The sequence below is a fragment of the Ricinus communis genome, chromosome 1 (genome assembly GCF_019578655.1).
Source record: "Ricinus communis isolate WT05 ecotype wild-type chromosome 1, ASM1957865v1, whole genome shotgun sequence".
Lineage (NCBI taxonomy): Eukaryota > Viridiplantae > Streptophyta > Magnoliopsida > Malpighiales > Euphorbiaceae > Ricinus > Ricinus communis.
This window is the reverse complement of record NC_063256.1, coordinates 9,686,977-9,714,925: the sequence shown is the minus strand read 5'-3', so window position 1 is coordinate 9,714,925 and position 27,949 is coordinate 9,686,977. Positions and strand designations below refer to the sequence as shown.

The window sequence follows — 27,949 nt, the reverse complement described above, 5'->3', positions numbered from 1 at the left end:
TTGAGTATGTACAACCTCTATTATATATATTTGTAAACAATAAGTAAAATAAGAGGAGAATAATAAAACAGTTTGAGAGGAAGAGTGCCCACTTAAAAAATAAAACTTTTGACTCTTTATTTTAAAAAGTAATATCCATATAATAAAAAAATATCTTAAAGCATTTTGAATATAAAGAATGACGGACTTTATTTCAAGTCAATTAACTTTTTATATTAGCTCTATATTGTATCATTTCTCGGTAAGTATAATTTTTTTATTTTTACCAATAGAAAATAATAAAATTACAATAAAATAAATTAAAATTTATAGAACATTTACTAAAATAAAAATAAAAAATGAAATTTAACTCTCTATATATAGACAGGTAACTCAACTCTTTATTTTGTATTAAAGAATAAATAGTCAATGTAATCATACTTTATGAAATGACTATTTATAGTAATTAAAGAATTTGAGATATAAAAAATATTTTAAAAATATTATATTGCTGAAAATACCGCAACATGTAAATTTTGACATTTTTCCATAGTTAGTTATCACTAATTGATGACTTTTGATATAGCATTAAGACTTCTTCCATGCCAAAGACACATTGCTAATCCTTTTGAATGAGCTCTGCTCAAAATTATAAACTCACCAATATCTCGTTTATATGAAGAGCAATAATCAAGCTTCTCACTTGACAAGCAAAGAGAAACCATTTTATCAAGACAGTCAGGAGATCAGATGATGAGCTCAAATTATAAGCAAAATGCCTCAATCAAATCGTCTTACTTAAACCCTCTAAAAGGGTAGAATAAAAGGTAAGTTAATTCATAAAAACAACACAATTCTTTTTTTTCTTATTCATCCTATTATAGTTTACCCATGAGAGTGGTTTAGCTACGACCCTTTTAGCTCTTTACTCTTATTGTAGGAAATTAAAGTTCATGTTTGGAGGCTTAATGATGCAACTATGCCCTAGAATGATAGAAATTTAATTATCACTTAAGTTACTAGAATGATAAAATTATGATACATGGTTAAAATCATTCCATAACCTCAATAAGATAAATGTAAAATTCTTAGATGAATATTAAATATATATATATATATATATATATATGTTAAATGAATACATAGTGGATTAATTAACTTTAGAAATGAACAATTTTCAGTTGTATTGAAAATGCGCTGTTTTTGAATTGAAGAACACTTCACCATTTTAAGAAAATGACAAGATGAACTGTAATTATGGACCTCAGAAGCTCTATAATATATCATCATAAATTATATTTGGTCTAATTAGTAGGAATGGGCATGCAGCTAGACCAGTAGGCCTAGAAGAGTGGTCTGGGAGAGGTGGTATTATTATTATAATTAAGTAAGTAAGTAATTAAGTAAGAAACAGTAGTACGTTCCTATTGTTAGATAGATATTTAGAAGGTAATAGATAGGGAACCATTTTTACAAGCAGCTGGTTGGAACAAAATGAATATACAACTGTAGATCATCGGAAGGACGTAATAGCTAATAGCTTTTTAAATTACAGCTCGGCAGATAGTATATATATATATATATATATATATATATATATATGTGTGTGTGTGTGTGTGCATCAAAAGAAAACGGTACCACAATATTAGCAGAGAACATTAAAAGATGAGGGAGGGGCTAATGTCATCTAATTAATGTATAAGGAAAGCGACTTAAGAGCTAGTTTCTGAGAGAAACAATAGAGGTATAAGACACTACATTATTACTAACATGCGCTAGTGTGGGGCTATACAAGAAGAAGAAGAAGAAACAGCTGAAGAGGTTGGTGGTGGCGGCGGCGGCGGCAGCGGTCGGTTGTATGGTGGTGGTGGTGGTGGTGGTGTTAATGCAGCAGCTGCTGGTACCTGTGGCTAGGTTTAGTGTAATGGGTGCAAAAGGTAGCCCCCCCACCCCCCTACAGAAAAGTGTTGATATGAAAAGGAATTATATGGGTAACCTCGCCACCATTCCAGTTTCTTTTCAGCTACCTGGTTGATTTGCATGTGCCCTCATCTCCTTACATATGGGTCCATTGTAATAGTCTCTTCCATTTCCAAAATACTTGTATATATTTTATATCATTATATTAAATTATCAACTAGCAAGCAGCATCCCTTCAAATGATATTTCTTTTTCTAAGAAAGAAAAAAAGAAAAGAACTTTTTTTGTATGTCTAGTAATCTAAGCTATTCGACTTAGTCCTAGACTCTGGGGCATGACAGTTGTTACCATTATCATCCTCATGAAAGGGATGCCAACCAGTTGATGGCGACCCTTCCTTCATTCTTCACTTCCCTAATTAATTATCATTTTCCTTTCTATTAACCCATTACTTCTTTAATTTTATAATATGTGAAACTTACTGTTCACACTTAAGAAAAAAAAAAAAAAAGAACTTACAGCTATTCATGAGTATTATTATTAAAATTAAGTTCCAGCAGAAATATAATATACCCAATAGGAAGAGTGAAATCAAATCTGATGACACAAAAATAAACTAAATAAAAACTGAATCACGCAGCAGCTAGTGTTTTAATTAAGAAAAGGAAGGATGATATTAAGATTATGGGGTATTACAGAAACAATACACAGAGAGAGAGAGGAGGGGACAAAAAGGGCAGCGCAAGAAATAAGAATTAAGAAACAAGATAACCGCCAACTGGGTCTTACCGTGTTTCATTGCTGGGTATCTAGGCTGTGGTCCTCATAACTTAGCTAGTACCCTCTCTGCTACACCCAATACATTTGATATATTTCTACTGTTTACTGTGCATTAACAGTTCCCTCTTTCACCAGTAAACAAGTATAATTACATGTTATTGAAAATTAATAATCACTTTGTAATTATCATTCCATCAGCAGCAATAGCCTTTAGCTTTAATAAGCCCTAGCAAGCAATGGCATTGGCAGCACAACATTAATACTGCCCCATCTCTTCTCTGTGCTTTGATGTTAACTCATGATAATTCCTTGGAAATTCTTGGTAACTGTTACTTACCACCTGTTTGTTTCCCCCTTTTCTTTTTTGTGCGAGTTTTATTTCTCTATTATTAAATTGCATTGTTTATCAATCTGAGTTGTCAAGCTAGTTGCTTTGCTTTTCATATTTACTTTACTTTCACATGGTTATTAATAAGTTAAGGTAGAGGAAGCAGTAAGTACGTACTTGGTTCAAGTCTGCCTTTTTTCTTTCTTTTTTTTGCTGCAGTTTTACTACCATTCTTTCGAATTCTAATGAATCATTATATGCTCTCATTTAATCTCTGAGCCAAAAGGTACAACTTTTATACTAATAACTTCTTTTACCGAATTTAATATCATCTTAATTTGGATCTATTTTTTGGTGTTATCATAGGCTATAAATACCATAAATATATAATGCGTGATCAAAGCTAGTTAAGTTGCCTCTGATATTATTGACAAATAACCATTTAGTCTCTCTCTTTCATTATGTAATTGATTAACATATTTATGCTTGTGCCACTAGTATATAAGTATGTTTAGGCTAGAATAAGTACCTACGGTACAATTTGGTTAATTTATAAGCCTTCAAGTTATGTTATGTTATGTTTCTTTAACAATATTCATATTCATTGCTTGTTAATTTAACACATGACATGAGTTGCATGCATATGCCTGTGGATCAGCGAATAACTAATTAATTACATTACGTTGGAGCAAGAATAACGATGATCTCAATCACAACTATGATGTATTGACCCGAAAGAAAAAAAATAAAAAATAAAATAAAAAAAAACATTATAAATGTGATGTTCTATGAAAATGGACTTGAGTCAACTATGTATAATATATATACAATTCCATTCCATTCAATACCATGTATCTGGATTCTTTCATGTCAATGGAAACATCACCTAATATGATTTTATAATTATTACCAGTTCAAGTCGGAAAGCATTCGCCAAGAAATGTTGCTACTTCAGAACTGTAACAGTTATGGCCGATGTTCACTAAGGCTTCGATTGCCGATTTTTCTATCGTTAAATTACTGATTGTCTTTCTTGATCCTTGGGTACTGAACAAGCGTCAACCTCCGTATATGATCTTGCATTCTTTATATAATTGAAATTTGGTTCATGTTAAAATTAAAATCAAATAATTAATAAAATCTTAGCAAACAATTTAAGATTATTTAAACATGACATACTGTGTTTATTACAACTTTTTAAGGATTCTAGTCCAAGTAAGATCACAACTGCATCACAAATCATACTGTAACTGTTATTATTGATATTTTGATTACCCATTTAATGTTTGTCCATCTAAGTTTTGGCCATTCAATCACTTTAACGTTTTGATGTTTCACTAGAACTTAATAGTCAATTCATCTTATTTTCTTAATAAATATAAACTTTTTCATATGTGATGTTATTCAATATATCCATATATATTGTTTATAGGTTTTATAATTTTATTGTAAAATAGAATAAATAAAGAATTAAAATGTTAAAATAATTGACATTTAGATGTTTTTGGATATAAATTCCACCTATTTTTATTAGTAAGTAGTGGATTTAACATCATTGACATTGTTATTTCTTTTAGCATTACCTCAATTTCTGAAAGCCTTCAAATATATTATATACGAGCATCTCTAATAGTGCTTTTTATTTTAAAGATTTTAATTTTTATAATAAAGAGTATTTTAAAAAATATTTATATATAAAGAGTAAAATATTTTATTCAAGTCCAATAGACTCTTTATATTTTTATTTTATATTTACTTTTATTTTCATAAGTATTAACAGTTCTAAATTCTTTTTTATTTTTTTTTTATTTTTACTAATAAAAGAACAAGAGGTATAAATATTAATTAAATCAAATCCATAGAAACTTATAGTGAATTTATTAAATATAAAGTAGAGAGTGAAGTTTGACTCTCCATATGTAGAGAGTCAAATCGACTATCTACTTTACATTTAAAAAATATTCTAAAATAGACAGAAATAAGATTGCATAATTCCTTGTGTGACTCTAATACTCTTTTATAGGAGAAGGGGGAAAAGAGATTGTTGTATAAGAGATTCCCAAAATGAGAAGGTGAAATATAGTGAATTTCTAGTCTGGAATTGAAAATTTTCCCAAATATGGCACTACATAAGCACATGCATAGGATGTGTCAACTTAAATAAGTTTTGAAATTATATGCATGTGAGTCAACTTAAATAAGTTTGGAAATTAAGTGTGTAATAATTGGAGTTAATTAGAAGTGATTCTGTTAAGTTTGCAGTAGTAAGTTTTATCTCTGAGACAGTGCATTCATCAGCCATTTTATGATGAGGATTGTCATCATCCATCAGTATTCAGTACAAGAGAACGATAATATGATGTGGCTGGAGCTTCTGTCAAAACCCATTAAAAAAATAAAATGGTAGAAGTAGAGGATCAAACAGGACCACTTTACATCAATACCCACATCCACCTACTGGCGACTAGCTACCCATATGCACCTATATACCATCTTAAATTTTCCAAAAAATTTAATCATTAGATTAATTAAAATCTTTGACATTTAATGTTATGTAATATATATCGGTACATAAAATAGGTTGATTTGTTATTACTCGTGCATAACATATTTTTTATTTTTTTAATTATTATTATTATTTTTCTTTTAAGAAAAACAAATGTTAGGTGCTATTTGTCATTAGTTGTTATTCCCTGTCTTCTATTAATTAATTGTGCGTTTGAACTGTTAATACAGTGGAGTACTATAATCGTCTAACTTATTTTTATATTATAGAGGATTATATTATTTTAAGAAAAGGATTAATTTCTTTATTACCAAGTGGGGGTTGCAAATAAATTAACAATAAATAACAAAGGAAATTGACTATTTCGAAATGTGACCAATACTTGCTTAACAACATGCACGTACGGATTTCTCAGCTCTAAGCTCGGAGTCAATCGCCAAAAGTCATATTTTACTGCAGAATTAATGAAATCCTAGTTTGGCAGTGGTCACAAATAGCTGAGGTTGATAATATGTCTAGTCAGCTTCCCTTAGCTAATTACAATAAATGAGAAGATTTATCTTAAGGGACAATCAAGTCCTATTTTTTTCAAGAATTATTCATTAGCCAATGCTGTAAAACATTAGCCCTCTTCAAATTATTTTTAGTATAATGAAGGAGAAACTTTTCTCATGATAATTGGACTCTGAAATCTATTATTAACTGTTTTTTTCTTTTTTTTGTTATTAAGTGGATTAGAATTGCTAAAGGTCTCAAGTTAAAGTTTTTTCGCCGTAAAAATACAACGTTCTAATTGTTTTTGGAAATTCTTGAATAAATAGTTGTGCAAATTTATCACTCTTATATTGGATGTAATAAGATGGTTATTTCATTCTAATACAGGAAGTTAATACGGTCTTTATATTTAAAAATAATAATAAAAGACATTAGAATAACCTTAGATTTTTCCATGCTTTAATTCAAAGTGGGTAATTAAATAACTACCTAAAATAAGTTGTCATGTATGACTTATCCAACCACATGTTCCGTCCATTTTAAGGAAAATTCAATTATTTTCTCTAATAATTCAACCACCTATTAGCTTATGGCTGGCCAATTTGTAAAATAAAAATTATCCAATAGAGAAGTTGGCTAATGTATTATTAACATGAAGATTAAGCAATTTCGAGTCAACTAAATGAGTGTGGTAATGAGCCAAAGTCGAAGCAAGCTATATGGTAGCTAGTTGCGTATTAATATCAGTATATACATATACAGACACACACACATTTATATGAGAATTGTCCTTCACCTTTCCTTACCTGTGTCAATTTATTCTACAACCATGACTCTTGGTAAGTACGACTCTGAATTTCCCTTTGCATGATATTTACAGACAATTTTTGTAAGCCACCTCCTAGTTCTCTTGTTATTTGCAGACAATTTTATATATATATATATATATATATATATATTGAAAGAGATATGTTTTGGAATTGGAACAGTTTGAAGTTAAAAGTATATAATTAAAAGAAAGATTAAGGGAAAATCATGTAGCCATGCAGAGTTATTCATAGGACTCAACAATTTTTGTTTTTATGACACTAAGGAGGGAAAATACTTCAAGAAAAGAGACCTAATAGGTCGTGTATTATACAATAGAGGATAACTAATTTCTTATACTTATTATAAAGGCAAAAACTCACCCATACAAAGTATACTTTCTGATGAGCTTAATTTACCCTTTTAAACTTTTTAAGAAAATGGTTTAAAGGTGAAGATTGAATCTTGCAACAATAAATTGTATAACGATATACTTTTTATAAAAATTTGCATAATATTTCATTATACTCGGTAAATTTTTAAATTTCTAAAATAGCTCATAATATTCATGAAATAATAGAAAAAAGTTATAGAAATACATTGAAATACTTAAATATTAAATTATAATAAATTGACTGAGTTTGACATAGAATTTAAATTTTAAACCTCTCACATTCGGAAACAATTTCAAATATCATAAAACTCAAAAATTATATATTAAATGTTAATTCCTTTTTCTTGGACATAATGCTAATCTGAAAAGAGATTTTTTATTTTCAGTTTTAAAAGATAAATGGAATGATATAATCTATATAAAATTTTTTCAAGTAGATTAGTCCACTAGATTTAGATTATAATTAAAATTAATTATATAACATTATTTTTGTATTAATTGGCGTATTTATTACCATTATATTCATATAACATTTGTTTTGCCTATGTATAAAGGGTAGACTAAATGTAGTAAGAATTTATCATAATCTAAATGATGATTGATTACCTTGGAAATAAGTAAACCGAAATGGATTTGGTATTGTTTGGATGAATGATATAAATGAGATGTGATAGGATAGAGGAGGAATCTAATGAATTCCACTACGGGGGATATGAGAGAATGAGAATATATATATATATATATATATATATATATATATATATATATATATATATATGTGTGTATATATATAGGAGGCCGCCACGCCAGGTCGGTCAGTTGCTGTTGTAACTTTTTTCTCTCACTCCCAGGACCAGCATCCAGCAGCACACAATCAATGGCCAACAAAGTCAAAACTTCTAACCTAACTATATAACAATAACATGCTTTTTTTTTTTCTTAAATTAAAACAAAAACAACTGCCCTATATTATTATTATTATTATTATGAGATTTAAACTTCAAAAAGAAAAAGAATAACAATACTAAAAATAACAATAAGCTTATATTAGACTATCTATCTTTGTGTAGTATACAGACCAACTGGGCTTTTATTTATTTATTTGTTGAGCCATTTAAATGAGTTTAGTGAAGAAGTTAGAGAAGGGGAGAGAGATAAATGAAAAATGATGAAAAGGACAAGCTCACATGAGGGGAACCAGATCATTCATGGGCCCCTACGTATAATCTCAATTCTCAATCTCCTCCCTCTCATGGGTCTTTTCTTTATTAATTGATTAATTTGCTGAAAATAAAAGCTAAGAAATTTATGTTACTTGCTTCTTCATCACTGCCTGAAGTGAAATAGAGAAAGAAAGAAACAAGTTTAGCTGAATAAGCAAGAAAAGAAAAAACCCAAAACAAAACCCTTCTCTCTTTCTCTCTCTATACTTGCATATACCTAGGTCAAGCAAACCACCGAGAACGAGAACAAGAACAAGAAGAGGAAAGAAGAAAGGCATGGCTTCTTGTCTTGTTTAGGGTTTTTGGCGTACTCTCTTCTCTAATTTTTGGTCAAAGAAGAAGGCACCGACCCTTTTGGTTTGCTTCTCTTCTTGGCCTCACAGATCTTGAACCCAAAATCTTCTTACCAAGAAAACAAATCTTTTCTACAGGTGAGACTCTTGTTTTACTTCATCTCACTACAATTATATCCCATCTTTCTTTTCTTTTTCCATCAATATCATCATCATCATTATCATTTTCTTTTTCTTTCTTTCTTGTGGCTGGATTTTTATTCTTCAAGATCTACTGTGATAACTGATAAAAAAGCTCAAAATTTTTTGAGTGGGGTCATAATCATGAACTTTGTTGAACAAGAAAGAGAGTATTGTGATAAAGGAGAAGAACAAGAAGAAGAGGAAGAAGAAGAAGAAGAAGAAGAGGAAGAAACAATTATGACAACAACAAGCATGCTCCCGTTTCCTTCTCCTTCATCTCCATCATCTTCTGCTACTGCCAAGTACAGAAATTTTCTGCCTCAGCACCACAACAGCCTGTGGCTTGCCTCATCTGATCACTCTCAACAAGATAACAAAACCCAAGAATCATCTCTCAATTTCGACAAGAAACTAGACCTCATGGACTTGTCACTTGGGAATGATAATAGAACTCTCAATACAAGTACTAGTACTGCTGGTGCTAGTAGTGGGTCTATTGAAAGAGAGCATATGTTTGATAAAGTAGTAACTCCAAGCGATGTAGGCAAGTTAAACAGACTGGTCATACCAAAACAACACGCAGAGAAGTACTTTCCTCTTGATTCTTCCTCGAATGAAAAAGGTCTTCTCTTGAATTTCGAAGACCGGAATGGCAAACTTTGGAGATTCCGATACTCCTATTGGAACAGTAGCCAAAGCTATGTTATGACTAAAGGCTGGAGTCGTTTTGTGAAAGAGAAGAAGCTTGATGCAGGTGATATCGTGTCGTTTCAACGCGGTGTAGGCGAGTCAGGGAAACACCGTCTGTATATAGACTGGAGACGCAGGCCCAATGCACCAGATCCAACATCGTTTACACATTTAGAGCTACAAAATCAGCTACACTTCCCACAGTCGGTGAGGTGGGGTAGGCTCTATTCTTTGCCTCAGCCTTTATCTGTGCCAAGAGTTCCATTTGAGCAATCTCAATTCCACCATTTGAATTACACTATTCAACCTTATATCCATAATCACCATGATCATCACTATCATCATCATCAACAGCAACAACAGGTAACAAGTTATGGCAACGCTGCGGCCCCGCAGTATTACTTAAGGCCATCGCCACCTCCACCACTACCATCACCAGGGACAGTACGAATTGGGGCAGTACATCATCATCATCATCCACAACAGCAGCAAGAAGAAGGAGGGGATAAAGGATCAATGGTGATTGATTCAATCCCAATTGTTAATGGTAGAAGTGCGGGAAAGAGACTGAGACTATTTGGTGTAAACATGGAGTGTCCAACACAAGATGATCAATACTCTTCTTCATCCGATAACTTACCTCATGGAAGCACAGTGTTGAGTTCGTTTTTTCCTCATTTAGCTTCCCACTCAAGACCACCAAGCAGCAGCGGCGCCTCAATGCCAACAAGCAGGCAAGCTGATGCTCATCATGAATTTCCAAAGAAAGGAAAGACTTCCTTATCTTTTGATTTGGATATTTGATCATATACATCTCAAGTGATCAAGAATTATAAGATACTATTTATTTAGTTACTTAAAGTACTATCACCCCCCTCATCTAATTTCGCCATTGGGTACTCAATTGATGAAAATATATTGGATGAATTTTCAACGTTATTCTTCTTGGCTTTCGTACGTCCTTCCTTTCTTTTAATTTGCTTTCAAGTTGGTAAATTAGTTTAGCTGAGATTTGGGGGTGGATTTGTGAAGTGCAGAAGAGATGGAAGAGCTAGTAGCAGTGCAACAAAATGTGGAGTTGAAAAGAAAGAAGAGATAATCCTTTTGTTCAACTGTGTATAATACAATATATACAAATAAATAAAAAAAGAAGAAAAGAACGAGCACCAATTCCATCAATGTATTTATTGATTGATTGATTGATTTTATTTCCTTTCTTTTAGAAGGGCCTGGAGTTGCCAATAACTGTATACATGGTAGATGGTCAATTCCCAGTTTGTTTGGGTTACATTTGTTCCTCCTTAGATATCAAATGTACTTTCTTTCTTCTTCCCTCTTGTTGACAGTCATCATATAACGGTACATTGTTAAGAGGATGGGATAGTGCAAAAGTTTCTTTTTCTCTCTCTCTCTCTCTCTCTCTCTCTCTTTTGTTTCTATTACCTTATTAGGATAATGTTGTAGCTATAGCTGCTGCTTAGTTAAGAGAGGATTGCAGGCGGTGTTGCAGAAAAGTTGCAGCGCTGTAAAAGGTAGCTTCTGTATTCTTACTCTTTTTTATTTTTAGTTTTTACACTTTATTTCTTATTATTGTTATTGATTTTAATTATTATTATTACTCAAAAATACTAAAAAATATTTAACTTTTACAAATCCAATTTAATATATGCTAGCTTCTCATAAAATTGTTATAGACCCAGCCTTCAGCCTTGTTATCTTTCTCGGTAATTCATGTTTTCTTCTTTATACAGCCACTTTCTTGTCTGGATTAGTGGCAGCACATCTAAAAAAGGGTCCTCCATGTTGAAAGAGATTTCTCATTGTTATGAGGTATTCTGATTACTGTGTATTCCACTAAAACTTTGTAACAGCTGGTTAAAAAATGCATGCTTAAATCTGAGTTCAAGATTTCAATCTTTACATGATGGTTATGTTCAATATCTTATGGTCTAACCTAGAAATATCATTTTATCATATTGGCTGTAATATGCAGCTGAAGGAAGTGGGCTCATCAGTACCATAATGGTAATTAATTTTTTGGTCTGTAGCCTAGCCTGGCTAGCACAACTTGCATGCTTTCTTGAAGATATGATGAACAATCCTCACTATATAATTCCAGGGTTCTTGAGAGACATGATGTTCCTGATTGCTTCCTCTCTTGGCCTGGAGAGGAAACAGATAAACAGTTGTTTTCCACAATTCAAATGTATGCTTGTTTTGTTTTCATCAACAAGGACATCTCCACAGTCCTGTTTAAATCTTTAATTATTAGATTTAATCAGATCGTGATTCTGAAGGAATATGAATTTACGACATTTCTTTATTTGCTTTTTTCTGCAGGTGCATGACATTAATTCTAAACGCTCACAGCTTTAAACAAATCGATTAGCATCTGTACTTACAGCAAGTGCTTTGAAGGACGCTTTTGTCTGTGTTCAAGGCCATCATGTTGAAGTTGGAATTCCTCTCAGTCTTTCTTTTATGGTATGTCTATATTTGCACACCTGGTTTACAGTTAATTTAAGTGAATAACAGAAGCTCAAATTTAGAGAAACAACTGTTTGAGGTTGAAGAGCTTAAACCCTTATGAATTACATTAACATCAATAACAGAATTCTTATATTTTTCATGTCAGTTTGTCTAATACCTTTATTTATTTTATTTTTAATTCTTTTATTCCATATTACTGACCAAAAGTACCTATATATTAAAATGAGAACCAACATATTCTGATTGATAAATTCAATGCTCTTTGATCCCAATTAACTATCAAAAGTGAACTAAAACTTCTTATAATGTCTCATTCAATTTTCAAACTATATAGACATGTTTGGAAAAGGAAAATAAAATGCTCTTCCGTTAATGTTTGCAGCTGCGAGTCTAATTATAATTTAGGCTATTGAGTTCTTAATCTAAGAGTCTTCAATTAAAGGCATTTAATCAACATCTAAGTGGATAAGTTTATATTATATTAGAGCTTAAAAACGGCATGTCAGAAATGAAGTTGCCATTGATGAACTGGATAATTATTTATTTAATATCATTTTGTTTTGGATAATGATACAAATGATCATAGTAATACACAAATATGCTTGCCAGTTCAACTTTAATCACGCCCATATTAGAGATATCATACAACTTTAATCAAGCTTAACCTTCCAAAAAAAGAATTAGTAGTTACAAAAAGCCTTTGGGAATTATATATAATATACATTATGTTATGAGATGTTAGCCTGAGTTATCGTTGCATATATATGCTGTAGCTAATTGTCTTTAAAACTTCCTATTTCAGATGTAAGATGTAAGGTTATCGGTTTATCACTTTATCAAAACAAGGGAGAAGTACCATCAATCTTTGATCCTAGTCTATTTTCTATTGATGTTTATATTTCTATCTATGCAAATAAATTTTGTTTTTTAGGGCCATAGCATAGCATTTCTGTCTATAGTTTAGGACTGTTTTTAGGGCAATACAGTCCTGAACTATACTGTTTCTCCATTTGGTACAGTTACATATGATCATTCTTATTATGAGAAGGATATGATATCGTTGATATAATAATCAAATTCTTTATGATGTGACTCTTCTTCTGAACGATCAATTGATGTTATTAAATAGGCTCATTTCTTTAAGAAGATTAATCAGTGCATATAATTTTTCCAACCTGTGATGTTCATCTTTCTGCACTGCATGTATAGTTTAGGACTGTATTTATGGTCAGTGTCGTTGTCCTTCCAAAAAATAATCTTGAAAGTGGAGTACTGGGGTAGGGGCACTCTTAAAATGGCGTTAGAACTTCACATGCTGAATTATCCCATTTTGCACATAGTTAACAATGAAAATGGAAATTCCCATTCACCCTTATCAGAAAATGGATGTATCCACAGAAATAAGTCATTCTGCTGCATTACATTTGAATACTAATGGAGGGGCAGAGTGTTTGAAGACCATTCCTAGGGCAAAGCTTTTATTCGCTGATGAAACATAAAGTAGCTAACACATTGTTTTATAGATACAAAATAAGAGAGAAGTGTTATAACAGATCTAACTGGTGCCAACATTAATTTATGAACAAAGATCAATTCACAAGGTATCTTACATAGGGATGATGATATAAATAGTACCTGAATTTAGTTTTTATTATAAATCTTAATTGTCTTAATTAATTATTCAGTTTAGTTATGTTTTAATTTAGTCATATTCATAAACAAAAAATTAATACATCGTAGAATTTTGATCGGAAAAAGAGTAATTAAAAGAGAAATATGATGTGTTATTTATTTTTGATAAGGTAATCAAGTTATAACTAAAATAGAATTAAATGGTTAAAATAAAATAAATAAAATTTTATTATTAAAATAAAATTAAATATAAAATTCAATGATGATCTGTATCATTATTCCAATTTCATATTACAGCTAATTTATTACAAAATTAGGGTGTTAAATTTCTAATAAAGTATATTTCAGCTAATTAAAGATAAACATGTCTGCATACATAAAATTTGTAGTCATTTTTTTTGGTAAGATTATGAGTTCGAATTTAATTAAAGGATTTTACTGTTCACAGTACCTTGACTCAAATAAAGATAAAAATGAAACTCTGGATGAAAACCAAAACAAGATAAAAATGTTAGACAGATTAAGATTAATACAATTAATATATTGGTAATAATGGCAATTATATAATTATTATACACCAATAGAATGGAAAAGATGTATATGTGTATAGAGACTTATAAATATAAAACAATTAAGAATTAAAACTATTAATATAATAAAAAATTATAAAATAGAAAAAAATTAAAAATCATCTATAAATAGAAAGCAAAATAAAAATATAAAATAATTATTAATTAAATGGAAAGATTTTTTCAGAAAGAATCTCTTAAAATTTCTGAAAATAAATATAAAAATATAAAGATAATAAAATAGATTTTTTTTTTTAATTTTAAAATATATTTGAAGAGTTTTTAAAGAGCTATGCTATTTAATACATTTCCATATTGGAAATGTAATATATTTTAGAGAGTTTGGTGCAATTTAGTTGGCAGATATTTAAGTGTTAACCACAAAGTTGGACTGAGATTGTAAAGAAGATTAGGAAACTCTTACTGAACTAAGCTATGGAATTACAGGAATCAGGGTTTCAGCAGTATACAATGAATCTCTGAAGGTGCATGATGAAGAACTATAGCAGCTACATGCACACACACACAGATTTATTCCCTCACCGTCCTGCTCGTAGAGTCTACAGTGCCATGCATTGAAAGAGTAAAAAAGGGAAAAAGAAAAGAAAAGAAGAGTAGCCACAGAAGAGCCTGTCTGACCCATTTCCATATGAATGCACAATTTTTCTCACAAAGAACTTGAATGTATAAGTAGCAATGTGGGAACTGCAGCAGCGCCACAGATTTGGTCATTTTCCTAATGTAATAACAATAATTATTAAATGTGTCTCCTTGCTGAATCATGGCATTAACTAATAAATTGCATTATAAACATAGAGATACAGTAGTTAATTTGAATAAGAGCAACATGGTCCAATTATTGTCATAAAATGGAGATACATTAATTTCAGTCACAAGATTCCTACGCTCAAAGTCTTGAAATTGAAGCCCCTCCCCCACTGCCTATAAAGAAAGTGTAATTATAGGTTAGGTTTAATAGGGCAATAATTGATGATGAGAAAGAGGCCACATGTGTAAGGTACAAAGACAGAAAAAATAAAGTTTCCTTTTATTTTATTTTATTTTTATTTTTCATTACTATTTTTATTTAATATCTAAAATTAATCTTATTAATTTAAAATCTGCTCATTGTAAAATATTACATTAAGCCTTGGTTTTATTATTTCTCTATCTTAAAAATCACAGGATGGGTGCAAATACAAAAAATATTAACCTGTTTTTATAATTGTAAAAGTAATAATTATTTTATGGAAAATAAAATTTTATTCATATCTTTTTATAAATTAAAATAATTTTTGTAAGTACTATTACTTGTAAATAAATAAATAATATTATAAAAATATAATTATTTTTATAAAATTTAATGATTGATAAAAATTGATAAATTTATAAAAGATATTAAATTTTTGTAGATTAATTACAAATTAAATTAATTTCTTATAAGTGTTAATAATAATAATAAAAAAAATACGAAAATATGATTCACAAAAAATTGATAAATTTATAATATTTATTAAATTTTTCATAATTACAAAATTTATTGATATTGTCATTTTGTAATTTTTTTTTATAAATTCTTAAAATACATAGACTTTTAATATCATGTTGTGTTACTTTAGTAAATTACATTATGATGATAACCTATAATTATAAGTTATTAAAATTAAATTTTTAATTATTTACAATTAATTATTGGATGGAAAGTTGTTTAAAATAAAATGTAGAAAATAACTATAGAATTTTTCTATTGTTATCATTTGATTTTGTTTTTATTTTTTCTCCTTTATTTTTTTCATTTTTATTTTTGGCATGGACCAGGTTTCTTTGTATTTATGCATTCACTGGAACCAATACTAACAGTACCTCGCATGCTTTTGCATATATATATAGATTGCTTTCTCTTTCTGTGGCACTATACGGCTACTTGGTATACTTTTGTTGATGAAATGAAAGTTACACAAGAGAGACAGACTTGGCAGTTTCTTCATTTACTATATAACCTTAGAGACTTATGGATATGATCCTTCTTTATCGTTTCTTCTCTCTATTTGGGTTCTTCATGTTTTCTTTTTTTTTAATTTAATAATACCAGCAACAGCATTGATTTTATTTATTATATTTAAATAGGTATAGCTGCTGATGATGATAATTTTAACCTTTTGATCAGAAGAACAACAGTGACACTGCACTCCGTCCATCTCTGCCACCCAAAAGTTAATGGAATGTGTGTTTGTGTTATTATGGTGCGTCACGCTGCCCTATTCATTGACCATTTGCATTCCAGTTTCTTGGGTAAATTCCCACAACCAAACATCGCCTTTTCTTTTGTTCCAATCGGTACTAATTTTCTTTACTCTATCTCTTTTTAATTATTTATTTGATTTCTATCATATCCACCTCTTTTGGATTCTTATTATAAATCTTTTCTCCAACCACCATCTATAATCTCATTTGAGCTCCGAAATTAATAATAAAAGATAAAATATATATTCAATATTTAAATTTTAATAATTTAATAATTTAATAATTTTAATATTTTATTTCTTATTTTAACTATACAAATACTTAAATTGTATTCTTATAATCTCTTAATCGCTTTTACTTTTCAATTTAACTTAATATGCACTTAGATTTTATCACATTTATGAGCAGTATACGTAGACGAATTGAATAAAATTATATGTTAAAAAAGTATTTAAATATCATAAAATAATAAATTAAAATATCCATTAGATTATATTGAAAATTAAAGTGTTAAGCTAACTAAATATATATAGTTTAAGTGTGTAAGTATGCATTTGGATATAATAAAATGACACCTTACAAAACTAAAAAATACAAAGTAACAATTTAGAAATTAAAGATAATACTATCTATAATTTTATTAACATGACAAATTAAAACTAAGAAGAAAATTGGCCAAATACATATTTATGTCTTTGACTAGTTAGTTTAATATTTTAATTTTAATTTAACTTAACAAATATCTAAATTTTACTTTTTTTCTTAATATTTAAATACCTATAACTTTAAATTTAACCTAATATAATTTGAATTTTTTTTTTGTAATATTTAAATCATTTATACATTATATGTGGATGTATTGAATAAAGACATATATCATATATCTGTTATGTTAAATTGAAAATTAGAGTGGTAAAGTGACTAAATGATCAAAATTCAGGAACATAAATATATATTTTATCAAAAAAATTAGAAAAGAAAAAGAATATTAAAACTTCTCATTATGTTATGGACTAATGAACCATAATAAAATGGAACATGATAAAATTAATGAAAAAGAAGTAATAAGAAGAAAGGATTCTATAATTTCTGAATAGAAAAAAGAAAATAGTGAACACTATAATAAACTTTTCTTTATCCACGTAATATTTTCATATTTGATTGCCACTATAGTTATTTGTGATGTTGACGTGGAATAGAGTTCACAATATACTTTCCTTGTTCAGGGTACAATATTGTAAAAATACTTATTTCATCAAATATCAACAGTAATATATTAATATTTAAAATTATAAAAAAAAAAATAGTGAAAACAATCATTGATAATCCCTAAAAGGCAAATTGCCGCCATTACTCTCTGCCATTGGTAATACCTTTGAACTCTTGAAACCCAACTGGCAACTGCGCTATGAAAATCCTCCATGGCTTCACAAGTCACCACCCCAAGAACCTTAATCCAAACGTTCTTGCACTTCACATTATCTAAATACTTAATATTTGAATTAATTGAAAAAAGATGTTGGGATTATTTTCAGAATTACGAATTCAAACTTTAATTGGGATGCTATCTCGATTAATCTTAAATCTTATTACAAAGTCATCTATTGTTTATTCTCTTTCTATGATTTATGAACAACAAAACTTTCATTTTTGGAATATGATATAAGAAAATCATCTAACAATTCTTTTTAGTTCAAAGTCTGGAATGAGAATTGAAATAGAAAGGAAATGATTAATTTTGTATATGTTATTTAATTCAGTATAGAATGAAAATCAAATTTTATCTATTATTGATGTTAATAATATATAATTATTATAAAAATAATAATATTTAATTTGTTGTTAATATAGATAATAAGGTACTATTGTACTTGTTTGATTATAAAAATTCATTCTTTAAGAGAACAGAGAATTCCATCAATGAACAAATTCTTATTCCAATTTCAGAATAGATTGTTACTAATCAAACGCCAACCGTATAAATTTATAGTTTTGATTCTATTATTTTTACCAACTCGACCAAACCTAAATTGGATTGCAAAGTGAGATGGGAATATCTAAGAGTAATGGGTACCAATGAAAACACTATAAAAGCTCAAAGGAACAAACATGCCTTTATTTTGTTCACCTTCGTACCATTGGAGAAAAGGAGAGGCAGAAGAACGCTCAAAACAGATTATAATAGTAGGAGAACGAGATGCTTATATTTATAAGCTACTGCCCCGTTTTTTTAATTGGACTTGTGCACAAATGCCCCCTACCCACAACCCATATATGCTACTAGTTTAGGATTCCAACCGACAGAGAGAAAACCAAAAAGCAAGCCCAAAAAACATGTCGGCCCTAACCTTAATGGAACTGGCCCACTTATGCTTGGCTAAACTTGAATTGAAGTAGTTTTAGGTCCTTGCCTGATTTTTAGCTTTAACAGGTTTCACAAAAAAAAAGGAAAAAACACGATCATTTGAATACTGATTCTGGTTCAGGTAGTGAGACAGAGAGCAGAAGATGTACAGATGTGTAGAGTGTGGATTTGGAGTGAAGTCACTCTATGTGCAATACTCACCAGGGAATATTCGACTTATGAAATGTGTAAAGCTCTTTCACTTCCCCCCCTTTTTTTCTTTAACTTTAAATTTTGTTTTGTTTTCTCCTTCTCTCAATTCTCAGTTAACGCTCAAAAAGATTGTTCTTTTATTGATAGGAGAATTGCAAAGCAGTTGCAGATGAGTATATTGAATGTGAATTTATGGTAATTTATGATACCCTTCTCATTTTTCTTAAAAAATTAACTAGAGTTGGTTTCTGTCCAAATGTGTTCACTCAATTTGTGCAGATTATGCTGATTGATTTGATTCTGCATAAGCCAAAAGCTTATAGGCATCTACTTTATAATGTGCTTAATCAAGAAACTGTCAATTTAGAGGTACTATCAGCTTCTTTATTATTCCCTATCTACTTCTTATTTTATTTTATTTGATTTTTCTTTTAATACAGTTAAGAGTGATCATCTCTGTGTGAATACATGCCTGCTTCGTTGAAGCTCAAATGACCTCATTATTTTTCTCTAAAATTGTTGGTGACATTTGAAATATAGAATCCTGATAGGAGGAACTCTTTAAGGGCATGATTGTTAAGTAGATTTCATCTAGGTTGATTGGACTTTAGTAATGGGGTTTGATGATGTCATTTATGTAGCTTCTCTGCAATTATCTATAGAAGTGGCTGGGCTGAACAAAGCATTGACCGTATATGGGGCTGATTTGCAGGGTTTGATATGGAAGTCTGCTATCAGTTTTCTTCTTCTGGATGCTTGTATCCATTTTCGTTTTGAGATGGTGTTCTTGTTTCAACATGTCGATAGTTCTATTTTTATATACTTGTATTGACCTAAATATTGTGTGCCTTAGCAATCCAAGATAGAAGTATACTATTGCAAAGGAATGTGGAAGAGCAGGTTTCTTCCTTGAGCTTTCCGTCCTTGTTTTGGAGATCTCAAAAGGTCAGCACTGCTAGAGTGATTGGAAATGTATTTTAATCTTTAACTTTTGTAGGTTTGGATAATTCATGAAATTTTGACTATTCAGTTCTACCATTGGCTATGCTAGATATTCATGGATGTCTTTCTTGGAAACCTTACATTCCTTTGTGTTTTTCTTCTTGCAACAAGGATTTTACTGAAAGCATCAGTTAGGGTCTCCAGGTAAATCTTTACTGTAGTTTCAAGCCCTTTCTTACTTGTTATTATTTTCCTCCTTTCAGATACTATTAGAGTATCCCACATCTAAAGTATACAGAGCATATAAGTAATTAGGGCCAACCACACATGCGACATATCAGGTCTGGCCTGATTCCTCATCTGGTCAATACGATTTCATTTCACTGCTGCCACTGCATTTCAAATTTCATGGAGGCTCTCATTTCACATGATAATTGGAAAATCAAAGCCTAGTTTCACTTAGAGTATCCCACATTTAAAATATACAAAATATTAAAAGGGCATATAAGTGATGAGGGCCAACTACCGATGTGACTAGTTCTAGTCATTTTGGTTATGGTGGACCCAAATCTAATAAAGCTCAATCTCTTCTTATAATATTAATGTATCTACATTCTACTCATTCTTACCTCTCACCTTCTCAATTCAATTCAGTTCAAATTTCTAATAGATACATCTTGGTTGGCTATGTAAAAAGTACACTTTACTAGTAGCAATCTTTTGCATGCCACTCATCAATTCAAATTTTTAATAGATACATCTTGGTCGGCCATGTAAAGATTACAATTTACTAGTAGCAATATTTTGCATGCCACTCATTGTATATGTTGTTCTCAAGGGCAGCCTGTGAGTGTAATAGCGAAAACCCCTCTAGTTAAGTACTCTTTGTCTAATGTTTAATTTGGGATGTGGATGGAGAGGGTAAGAAATTTTTGGGATCTTTGACTACAACAATAGTAGGGTATTGATACAGCAATATCCATAGCACAATCCAATTGAAAACAGGATCTTCAGATTAATGATAGGAATGAATAAGAAAATAAAAATTTCATGTAGAAAATGTCTAGTAACATGGGAAATAGAGGTAAGCCTATAAAGAATTGTATGGGGGAACTTGGTGGAACAAATGCCAGTAATCATTAAGCAAATATGGCCAGCTAAGGAAAAAATAAATTAGATTTTGATATCCAACTTGTGAGGTTATATACTGTGCTGTTTAATTCGATACAAAGTTTTCAATATGCTTCAGTCCCAACACTATAAAGCAGAAAGACTAAGCGTATGATCTGACTAATTCTCCTTATTTTTCAGGACTAGAGGCTTGTTGCCTGCTATCCTTGTTTCAAGTTACTTCAAGATCTTTCTAATTGCAATGATGGTATAGTTTCTTAGTATTGCTTAGCAAAACTTATAAATTGTGGCTTTTACACTTTTATCTTCTGTGATCTTTTTGGCCTTATTCTCTATTATACCCTTGTAGTTTGGTTAAGTCTGACTCTGAATAAGTGTGCTACAGGTCTGGGAATTTCCATCTTCTGTGATATTCATCATTGATTTATTTGTTCTGTCTTCCAACATAGTGGCATTAAAAGGTCAGATACCAAATTATTCACCTTCCTGCCTGTAGTAGTTTTTTACTTCTATCAATCTCAGTATTGTTCTTCCTACTAATTTGTTATATGGTCCATAGAATTCTTTATGAACTCTACAGCACTTTCATGATATACTTTTCTTTTACTGTTTCTGTTCTATAAATAAATACTCTAGTAAATTTTTCTGGAGGTCATTGAACTTATCTCTTAGGCATAGTTATACCATGGTTGCCAAAACTTTTCTTGTATTTTATTTGGTTCTTAACTGTTTTTCCTTTTTGATTTATTAATCTCATTGCAATTAGTGCATTGAACTTTGCAAAGCATTTCTCTGGGATCCACCATCACACTGTTTAAAAATCTTAATAGAAGCCTGGCATAGAAACCACTTGGAGTGCCTCGTGGACCTAAATTGATGGGAAGGAATCGCTTGTCCTCCTGCCAAAAAAATGAAATTCAGGTGGAGAAGACTGCAACACTTTTCTTCATCAGTCAGAGCCATTTTTATTATAATGTTAGAGCATCTGAGAAAGCTTCCTACATTGCCCACAATGAAAGCGTCTTCAGAGAACATCCACCTTTTGAAGAAATATCTTTCAATCAGTCCAGCTACCAATACTTTGTTTGATGTCATAAAAGATGGAGGTTTCCTTCACTAACACAGCAACCACTTAACCATTATGTAATATTGTTGAAGGATGTATTGTGTGTTTATGATGCTCTAAGCAATACACTATGAAATGTGGTTGTTCTTGGGACCATGGGTGAGCATGCTCTTAACACAGCAGGTTCTTCGTAAATCATGGGGGAGAAATCAAGACCATACATTCTGCCTTACAAAGGCTATTGCTTGCACAGTTTTTACTGTTGGTAATGAGGGGAGGGCCTTGGTTGTAGAGTAAGTTGGGTTAATTTTAGCTATAAACGGAATCTTGTTTTGTTCGTCAAAATTAGCTCAAGGTATATGCAATCCCTTCTGTTACTTATTGACTTCCCAAGTCATTGAGTTATTTAACTCAAATTCTGTCCCTTACATACGCAATTGCACTGTACTGGATCATTATGGAGGTGATAGATTTTTTCTATTAACTTAGAATTAAGAGAATTTGAAACCTGGGTAAGTAAATATAGATCCTTCCGAATTTCCTTGCTGTAGCAACCTCAGGTTGAACTTTTGGCTGATCTTAACGTGAAGAAACTGTGTCATTTGCTTATTTGCGAATGATTGGGAGGCGAGAAGTTTTGCTTCATAACATGCTTTTGATAAAACGAAAGATGGTGAGTGAAATGTACTTTTTCTTATTAACCCTTGTGCATATTATAAAATAGAAACTTGCAGAATGCATGGGAGCTGAAATGGATGGTTTTTACGTGTTTCTGGGAGAAGTACATGTACACTCGCTTAATCTTGAATGGGATTTTATTTGACTGACAATATGGTTCACATTACTGCCACGTTAGCTTTCTATGGGAGCCATCGTTGCAAAATTCAGTGCATTAAATTATATATTAATGACTTCTGTGAAATCAAGTGACATTTCCTCCATGTAGTACATCCAACACCATTTGTGTTTGCTGTGAATGATTGATCACGGTAGAAATGATCTGATGAATTTAAACGGATTTTATGAGACCCTTTGATAAGATTTTCTTCCTTATATGACGCAGTTATCACCGAGTCAGATCTGGGTGGATGTATTGGAGCCTGCTTCTGTGCACATGCCGCAAAGTTGCTTGCCACTCTGGTGCCTATGGTAGGATCGTCAGGAAACTGAAACAGCAGTAATTAATTGTATGTTTTTATTCTTGAAACATGCATGTACAATTTCATTGAAGTTGAAAAAATATTTTATTTCCTTTTCCTGTCTTTTTGTGTTGTAAATATATACAGCATTGATTGAAATTCCATCATTCGCTGCTCTCCCCAGTGTTCTCTCTGACTCGGACAAGAAAAAGGAAACTAGAAATCTGTTTTTTAGATTACTAGTGCCCTGCAATGCCTTGTACAATTTCCCTGAATCTTAAGATATTTTCATGCATCTAATATAGGCTTGGTTATAGTCTCAGAGTAGCTGTTTATATTGAATATGGAAAAAGAAAATACCCACAAGAGAGACATCAAACAACCTATTTTTTGGTTATGCTACTGGCAGAGGGCCCAGACTAAGAGCTTGATGCCAAATGAGGTTTCACAGTCAGGAGCCTTTGAATAAAAACATGTTTTTGGGATAAAGAGATTTAAAGAGAAGGAAAGATGTAAGGAAAAGAAAAAGAACAATTGTTGTGATTTAATAATGAAGAATGAGTTCAGGAAAAATTCTTGAAATTATGACTGCTTTTCAAAACATATGCGCAATCTATCAACCAATTTATTTCTGATCAAAACCAGTAGGCTAACTGGAAACAGTCCACTGTCTTTTACATCTAATAAGCCTGAAAGGAAATTCTCGTAGCAGCTGCTCAGTTTCATGATTTAGAACAGACAAGAATATAACACTTTTTTTAGATGCTAAGGATGCAAGTCCTGTTTCTGTTAGTCCATTATTACTATTTTACATCTGCCACACAGTCATTACGACACATTCAAGCACACCTGCATCTTGTCTGTGTAATACATCTATAAACCATACTATCACTTGGTGAAGTATCAGCAATTCCTTACTTACAAGCAGGCGTGTTCAAAGGACAAAATAAGATAAAACAAAAGCAGACCAACAAATACATTAACAATATAAACCGATAGTGGGATCGGTCTTTGGCTTAATAGAGATGTCTCCAGGCGAATGAAAGATCCCGTCTTTTCATTACCAGGCATTTCATTTGTTTTTACGTTCAAATTTGGTTTTGTACTACCCATTTTCTGATCTTTTTCGGTCTTCATGATGATGCTTTCTTTAGGGGACTCCCGTGGCAGATTAATTGCAGTAACCTGATTTCTAGCTTCTTTGGCCTGCAGATACAGAGAAAAAAAGAGTTTAATTTCATTGCTGGAGACAAGTGAATTTCAAGTTTTCTCTGTGTAACTTAAACTAATGTTTCTTACCTTCTGTTCGGACTTTGCCGGAATTTTTCTCTGAATGTGACTTCTTCTTGGAGTGACTACTTCCTTCTTTACTGAGATGTCGGTTGATGTTGAAGAACCTTGTTTCACATTAACAGGATAGTTTTTGCCGACTACTCCAACACACTTGATCTCTTCAGTGCTAGCCGAATCTGCTGATGAAGCCTCCATTAGTAGGATATCACCATGATGAACATGGTGCTTTGATGTTCTGCTATTCTCATATCTCGAAGGAGGAAAAGTTTCAGTAAGTGCTTGAATCCTTCGAGTCTGTCGGTATTCTCTTGCATGGTTGTTCAAGTTTGAAGCTCCAAATTGCGAAGACTGTTATAAATACAAGAACATAGAAAACTATCAAGTGTCCTCAAAATCACTACTAGTTGAATGAAGTTAAAACAACTTCAATGATTGCAGGTAGGGAAGTATTTGACCAAGGTATAAGATTTCAGTGCAAAAACACACTTATTCACCAGAAGACACTAAATGCACGCACTAGAAGAATGCTGCAGGAAACCCCGTGTAAGATGCACAATGTTGCAGCATTTCCCAACAGTATGTTCCTATATAGCAAGCATGCAAATATAGATACCGATTTGAGGTTTACATGGGTGCAAGAAAAATATTTTCATTACCTTTCCATAGACAATTTCAGCCTCCATGTCACTAAAATCATCAAGATACACTCCACTTAATGACTGCGGTGAGCCAGAATGATTGTGGTGAGTGCGTGCAGATTCATGACTATAAACATTGTGGTCTGCAGAATTTGAACACAGGTACCCTTCACCGCTAAATTCATCTGGTAAATCTAGAAATGAATCTGCCATCTCAAAGGGATCCTCTTCAGGCTCATTGGTGTGAAATTGAAATGTCATGTCATCAGACCCATTATCGAATACGTCAGTCGACATTAGATCCTCGATAGAGATACCTTCCTCTATGTGGAATCGTGGCTGCTCAGCAGAGGGATGATTGGGATTTACCCCATTACCAGCAAGTATAGATTCCAGAAGTAGCTCTTGGTCGACCTGGAGAAATAATAGCAGGAAAGCAATTGCATTAGTCCGGGAAATATACTTACGTCGACAGTTACACTGCATATGACAAAGGCACTCTTATATCACCTCTGAGACTGGAATCTCTATTTGAGGACTCTCAATATCAGAAGGCCCATTGTGACTCGATTCTCCTTCGTCACATCCTGATGTATCAGCCTTGTTATCTGCTTTTTCCTTTAACTTACAGAGAACCAAATCCGCCTGGATAAGTTGAAGTAATGACAAAAATGAGTATGCCCTCATTATTTATGACATTCAAGGCTATAGAAAGAAGAAGATACTAGTCTCACGAAGACCCACAAAGAACAAAATAAAAATCGATTCTTCAACCTATATAAAGCAAATGCAGCGACACTAGAAATTTGGTGGCTGAAGTCGATGAAAGTGAATAGGGACGGTAGTCAGACCTGGTGAGGGGGGCTAGTTTTAGGCTCATATTCATGGATAACCCAATTAGTCTTGACCTCTTTAGGAGTGCCACGCAAATAGAAAACCAAAGTCCTCTTTACACCAATTACCCTCTTGGTACGTTTGGCCTTGACTAAACGCTCGGCGCCGGTGGGTTTCCAGTGTCCAGTTCCAGTCGCTGTTGTTCTGTTGTAACGAGGTTTGCTCGGGCTTTTATACTTGAGCTCCCTTCTATAAAAGAAATACCACACTTGATCATTTGAACCCTGAGATGCAAACCCTGGAACCCAAAAAAAAGTTAAAAATAAGACAACAACAACATTAATGGATTATCATTTTTATCTAATTATTGGTCGATGGGTGTTAGTTTTGGCTTAAAAAGTTTCGATATTTTACCAGGCAAATCCCAGGGGTCGAACTTGCAGAGATCAATGACATGAATATCATCATCAACAAGAAAATCATGCCCATCAATCTTGTGCCTTAGAAAATAGCTGACGAGTTCCTCATCAGTTGGATGGAATCTATATCCTACTCTTCCATTCATTTAATCAGAAACCCAGGCAGATAATTTTAGTTCTGAAGCAAGAAAGAAGCTGACTGTGAGTGGGACTGAAAATAAAAGAAAGAAAATGGAAGCAAAATAATGTGCTTATATTTATATTATATTATATTATTTGGGCATTGACTTGGACGACTTCAGTCTCCTTCTAGCTTAAGCTTTAGAGGAGATGCTACCTGAAATTGGATTTCATCATGCGGCTCTGGATAAAATGGAACTATTAGATTAGGAAAGCAAATTCCTGCTTCCTTCCGGTGGACCACTTATGTTTAATATATTGTTAGCAGCCTATCTGCACATTCCATAATTATTATTATTATTTTTAATTAATGAAATTTAAATTTAACTTTTTATCTAAAAAAATTACATATATAATAGATTGAATTAGATATAATAACCATTAATAAAACTCCTCATTTGAACAGATGATGGACAAACTATTCAATGCATAATTGCTAAAGCTTATTATTAATATTTCAATTTGAAAGCTTGTAAATTAGGGAAAAGAAACTGAGTCATGCTGCTAGAGTACAAATGCAACAATAAGTACGAACGTAGCATATATGTTATCTTTCCATAGATCGATTTAAAAAAATAAAAAGATAATTATATCTTTAGTGTCTAAAATCTTAAAAAATAAAAATCGATTTTTTTAATTTTTAAAATTAATAATTGAGTGTGGTAATTTGTTAATGTGGTAATATGTAAAAAAATAATAAAATATGTGTGATTTTTAAATTTTTCTTAAATTTTTATAGATATAAATGAAAGACTAAAAATTGTTAAACATGTCAAAAATTAGAGTGACTTCATTAGTATTATAACCAAACAGTAAATTTTATCTTATATAATTTTTTTCTCTAACCTCTATTAATTTCCAATTTGGTAGTCATAATCCTTAATCTCCAATTTATGAATCCTAATATTTATTGCATTATAAAGCTCTAATAACTTGGTAAAAAAATATTTGTATAATGATGAATAAATTTATTATTTTATTATTTTTATAACACATTTTTAGAACATGTCTCTTACTTTTACCTCATTAATATAAAATAATTTACATCATTATTTATAATTTGTAATACGTTACAAATATTATTTTGTTATTTTTTACAAATTATCACATTTAATTATTAGTTTTAAAAATTCAATCATTCGATTGTTAATTTTCGATAAATTTAGATACTACAAGTATAATTATCCAAAAAAAACCAGTGCATGTCACTCACACTA

General features: G+C 31.2%; 3 protein-coding genes across 9 annotated transcripts; 2 read left to right on the top strand and 1 right to left on the bottom strand.

Moving 5' to 3' along the window:
* The first annotated feature begins 8,395 nt into the window (after positions 1 to 8,395).
* Positions 8,396 to 11,382, top strand: LOC8270772 (B3 domain-containing transcription factor NGA1). Of its 2 annotated transcripts, XM_002515054.4 has the most exons (3): positions 8,396 to 8,863; positions 8,995 to 11,130; positions 11,350 to 11,382. In XM_002515054.4, exon 2 carries the CDS (start codon positions 9,050 to 9,052, stop codon positions 10,400 to 10,402), a length of 1,353 nt encoding a protein of 450 aa, XP_002515100.1. In that variant the 5' UTR covers positions 8,396 to 8,863; positions 8,995 to 9,049; the 3' UTR covers positions 10,403 to 11,130; positions 11,350 to 11,382. The 2 variants fall into 2 exon arrangements, with proteins under 2 accessions (XP_002515100.1, XP_048226266.1); XM_048370309.1 differs by having other exon boundaries at positions 8,397 to 11,130.
* A 7,440-nt stretch (positions 11,383 to 18,822) lies between these two features.
* On the top strand, positions 18,823 to 23,564 carry LOC8270774 (protein ARV 2). Of its 5 annotated transcripts, none has more exons than XR_007216770.1 (10): positions 18,823 to 19,125; positions 19,238 to 19,285; positions 19,370 to 19,459; positions 19,803 to 19,848; positions 19,953 to 20,035; positions 20,142 to 20,236; positions 21,344 to 21,410; positions 21,549 to 21,624; positions 21,949 to 22,902; positions 23,293 to 23,491. XR_007216770.1 is itself a non-coding variant. In XM_048377274.1 (10 exons), the coding sequence occupies exons 1-9, from the start codon at positions 19,042 to 19,044 to the stop codon at positions 23,397 to 23,399; spliced, it is 696 nt and encodes a 231-aa protein (XP_048233231.1). In that variant the 5' UTR covers positions 18,833 to 19,041; the 3' UTR covers positions 23,400 to 23,416; positions 23,516 to 23,564. The 5 variants fall into 5 exon arrangements, 2 of the variants coding, with proteins under 2 accessions (XP_048233231.1, XP_015572294.1); XR_007216775.1 differs by having other exon boundaries at positions 18,828 to 19,125; positions 21,930 to 22,902; XR_007216773.1 differs by having other exon boundaries at positions 18,829 to 19,125; positions 21,994 to 22,902.
* Positions 23,565 to 24,224: 660 nt separating this feature from the next.
* On the bottom strand, positions 24,225 to 26,998 carry LOC8270776 (NAC domain-containing protein 101). 2 transcript variants are annotated; one of them, XM_015716847.3, is made up of 7 exons: positions 26,890 to 26,998; positions 26,548 to 26,730; positions 26,151 to 26,431; positions 25,810 to 25,944; positions 25,318 to 25,713; positions 24,668 to 25,009; positions 24,225 to 24,574 (listed from the first exon to the last, which is right to left on the bottom strand). In XM_015716847.3, exons 2-7 carry the CDS (start codon positions 26,696 to 26,698, stop codon positions 24,287 to 24,289), a joined length of 1,593 nt encoding a protein of 530 aa, XP_015572333.1. In that variant the 5' UTR covers positions 26,699 to 26,730; positions 26,890 to 26,998; the 3' UTR covers positions 24,225 to 24,286. The 2 variants fall into 2 exon arrangements, with proteins under 2 accessions (XP_015572333.1, XP_025012427.1); XM_025156659.2 differs by lacking the exon at positions 26,890 to 26,998 and having other exon boundaries at positions 26,548 to 26,858.
* Positions 26,999 to 27,949: the final 951 nt, after the last annotated feature.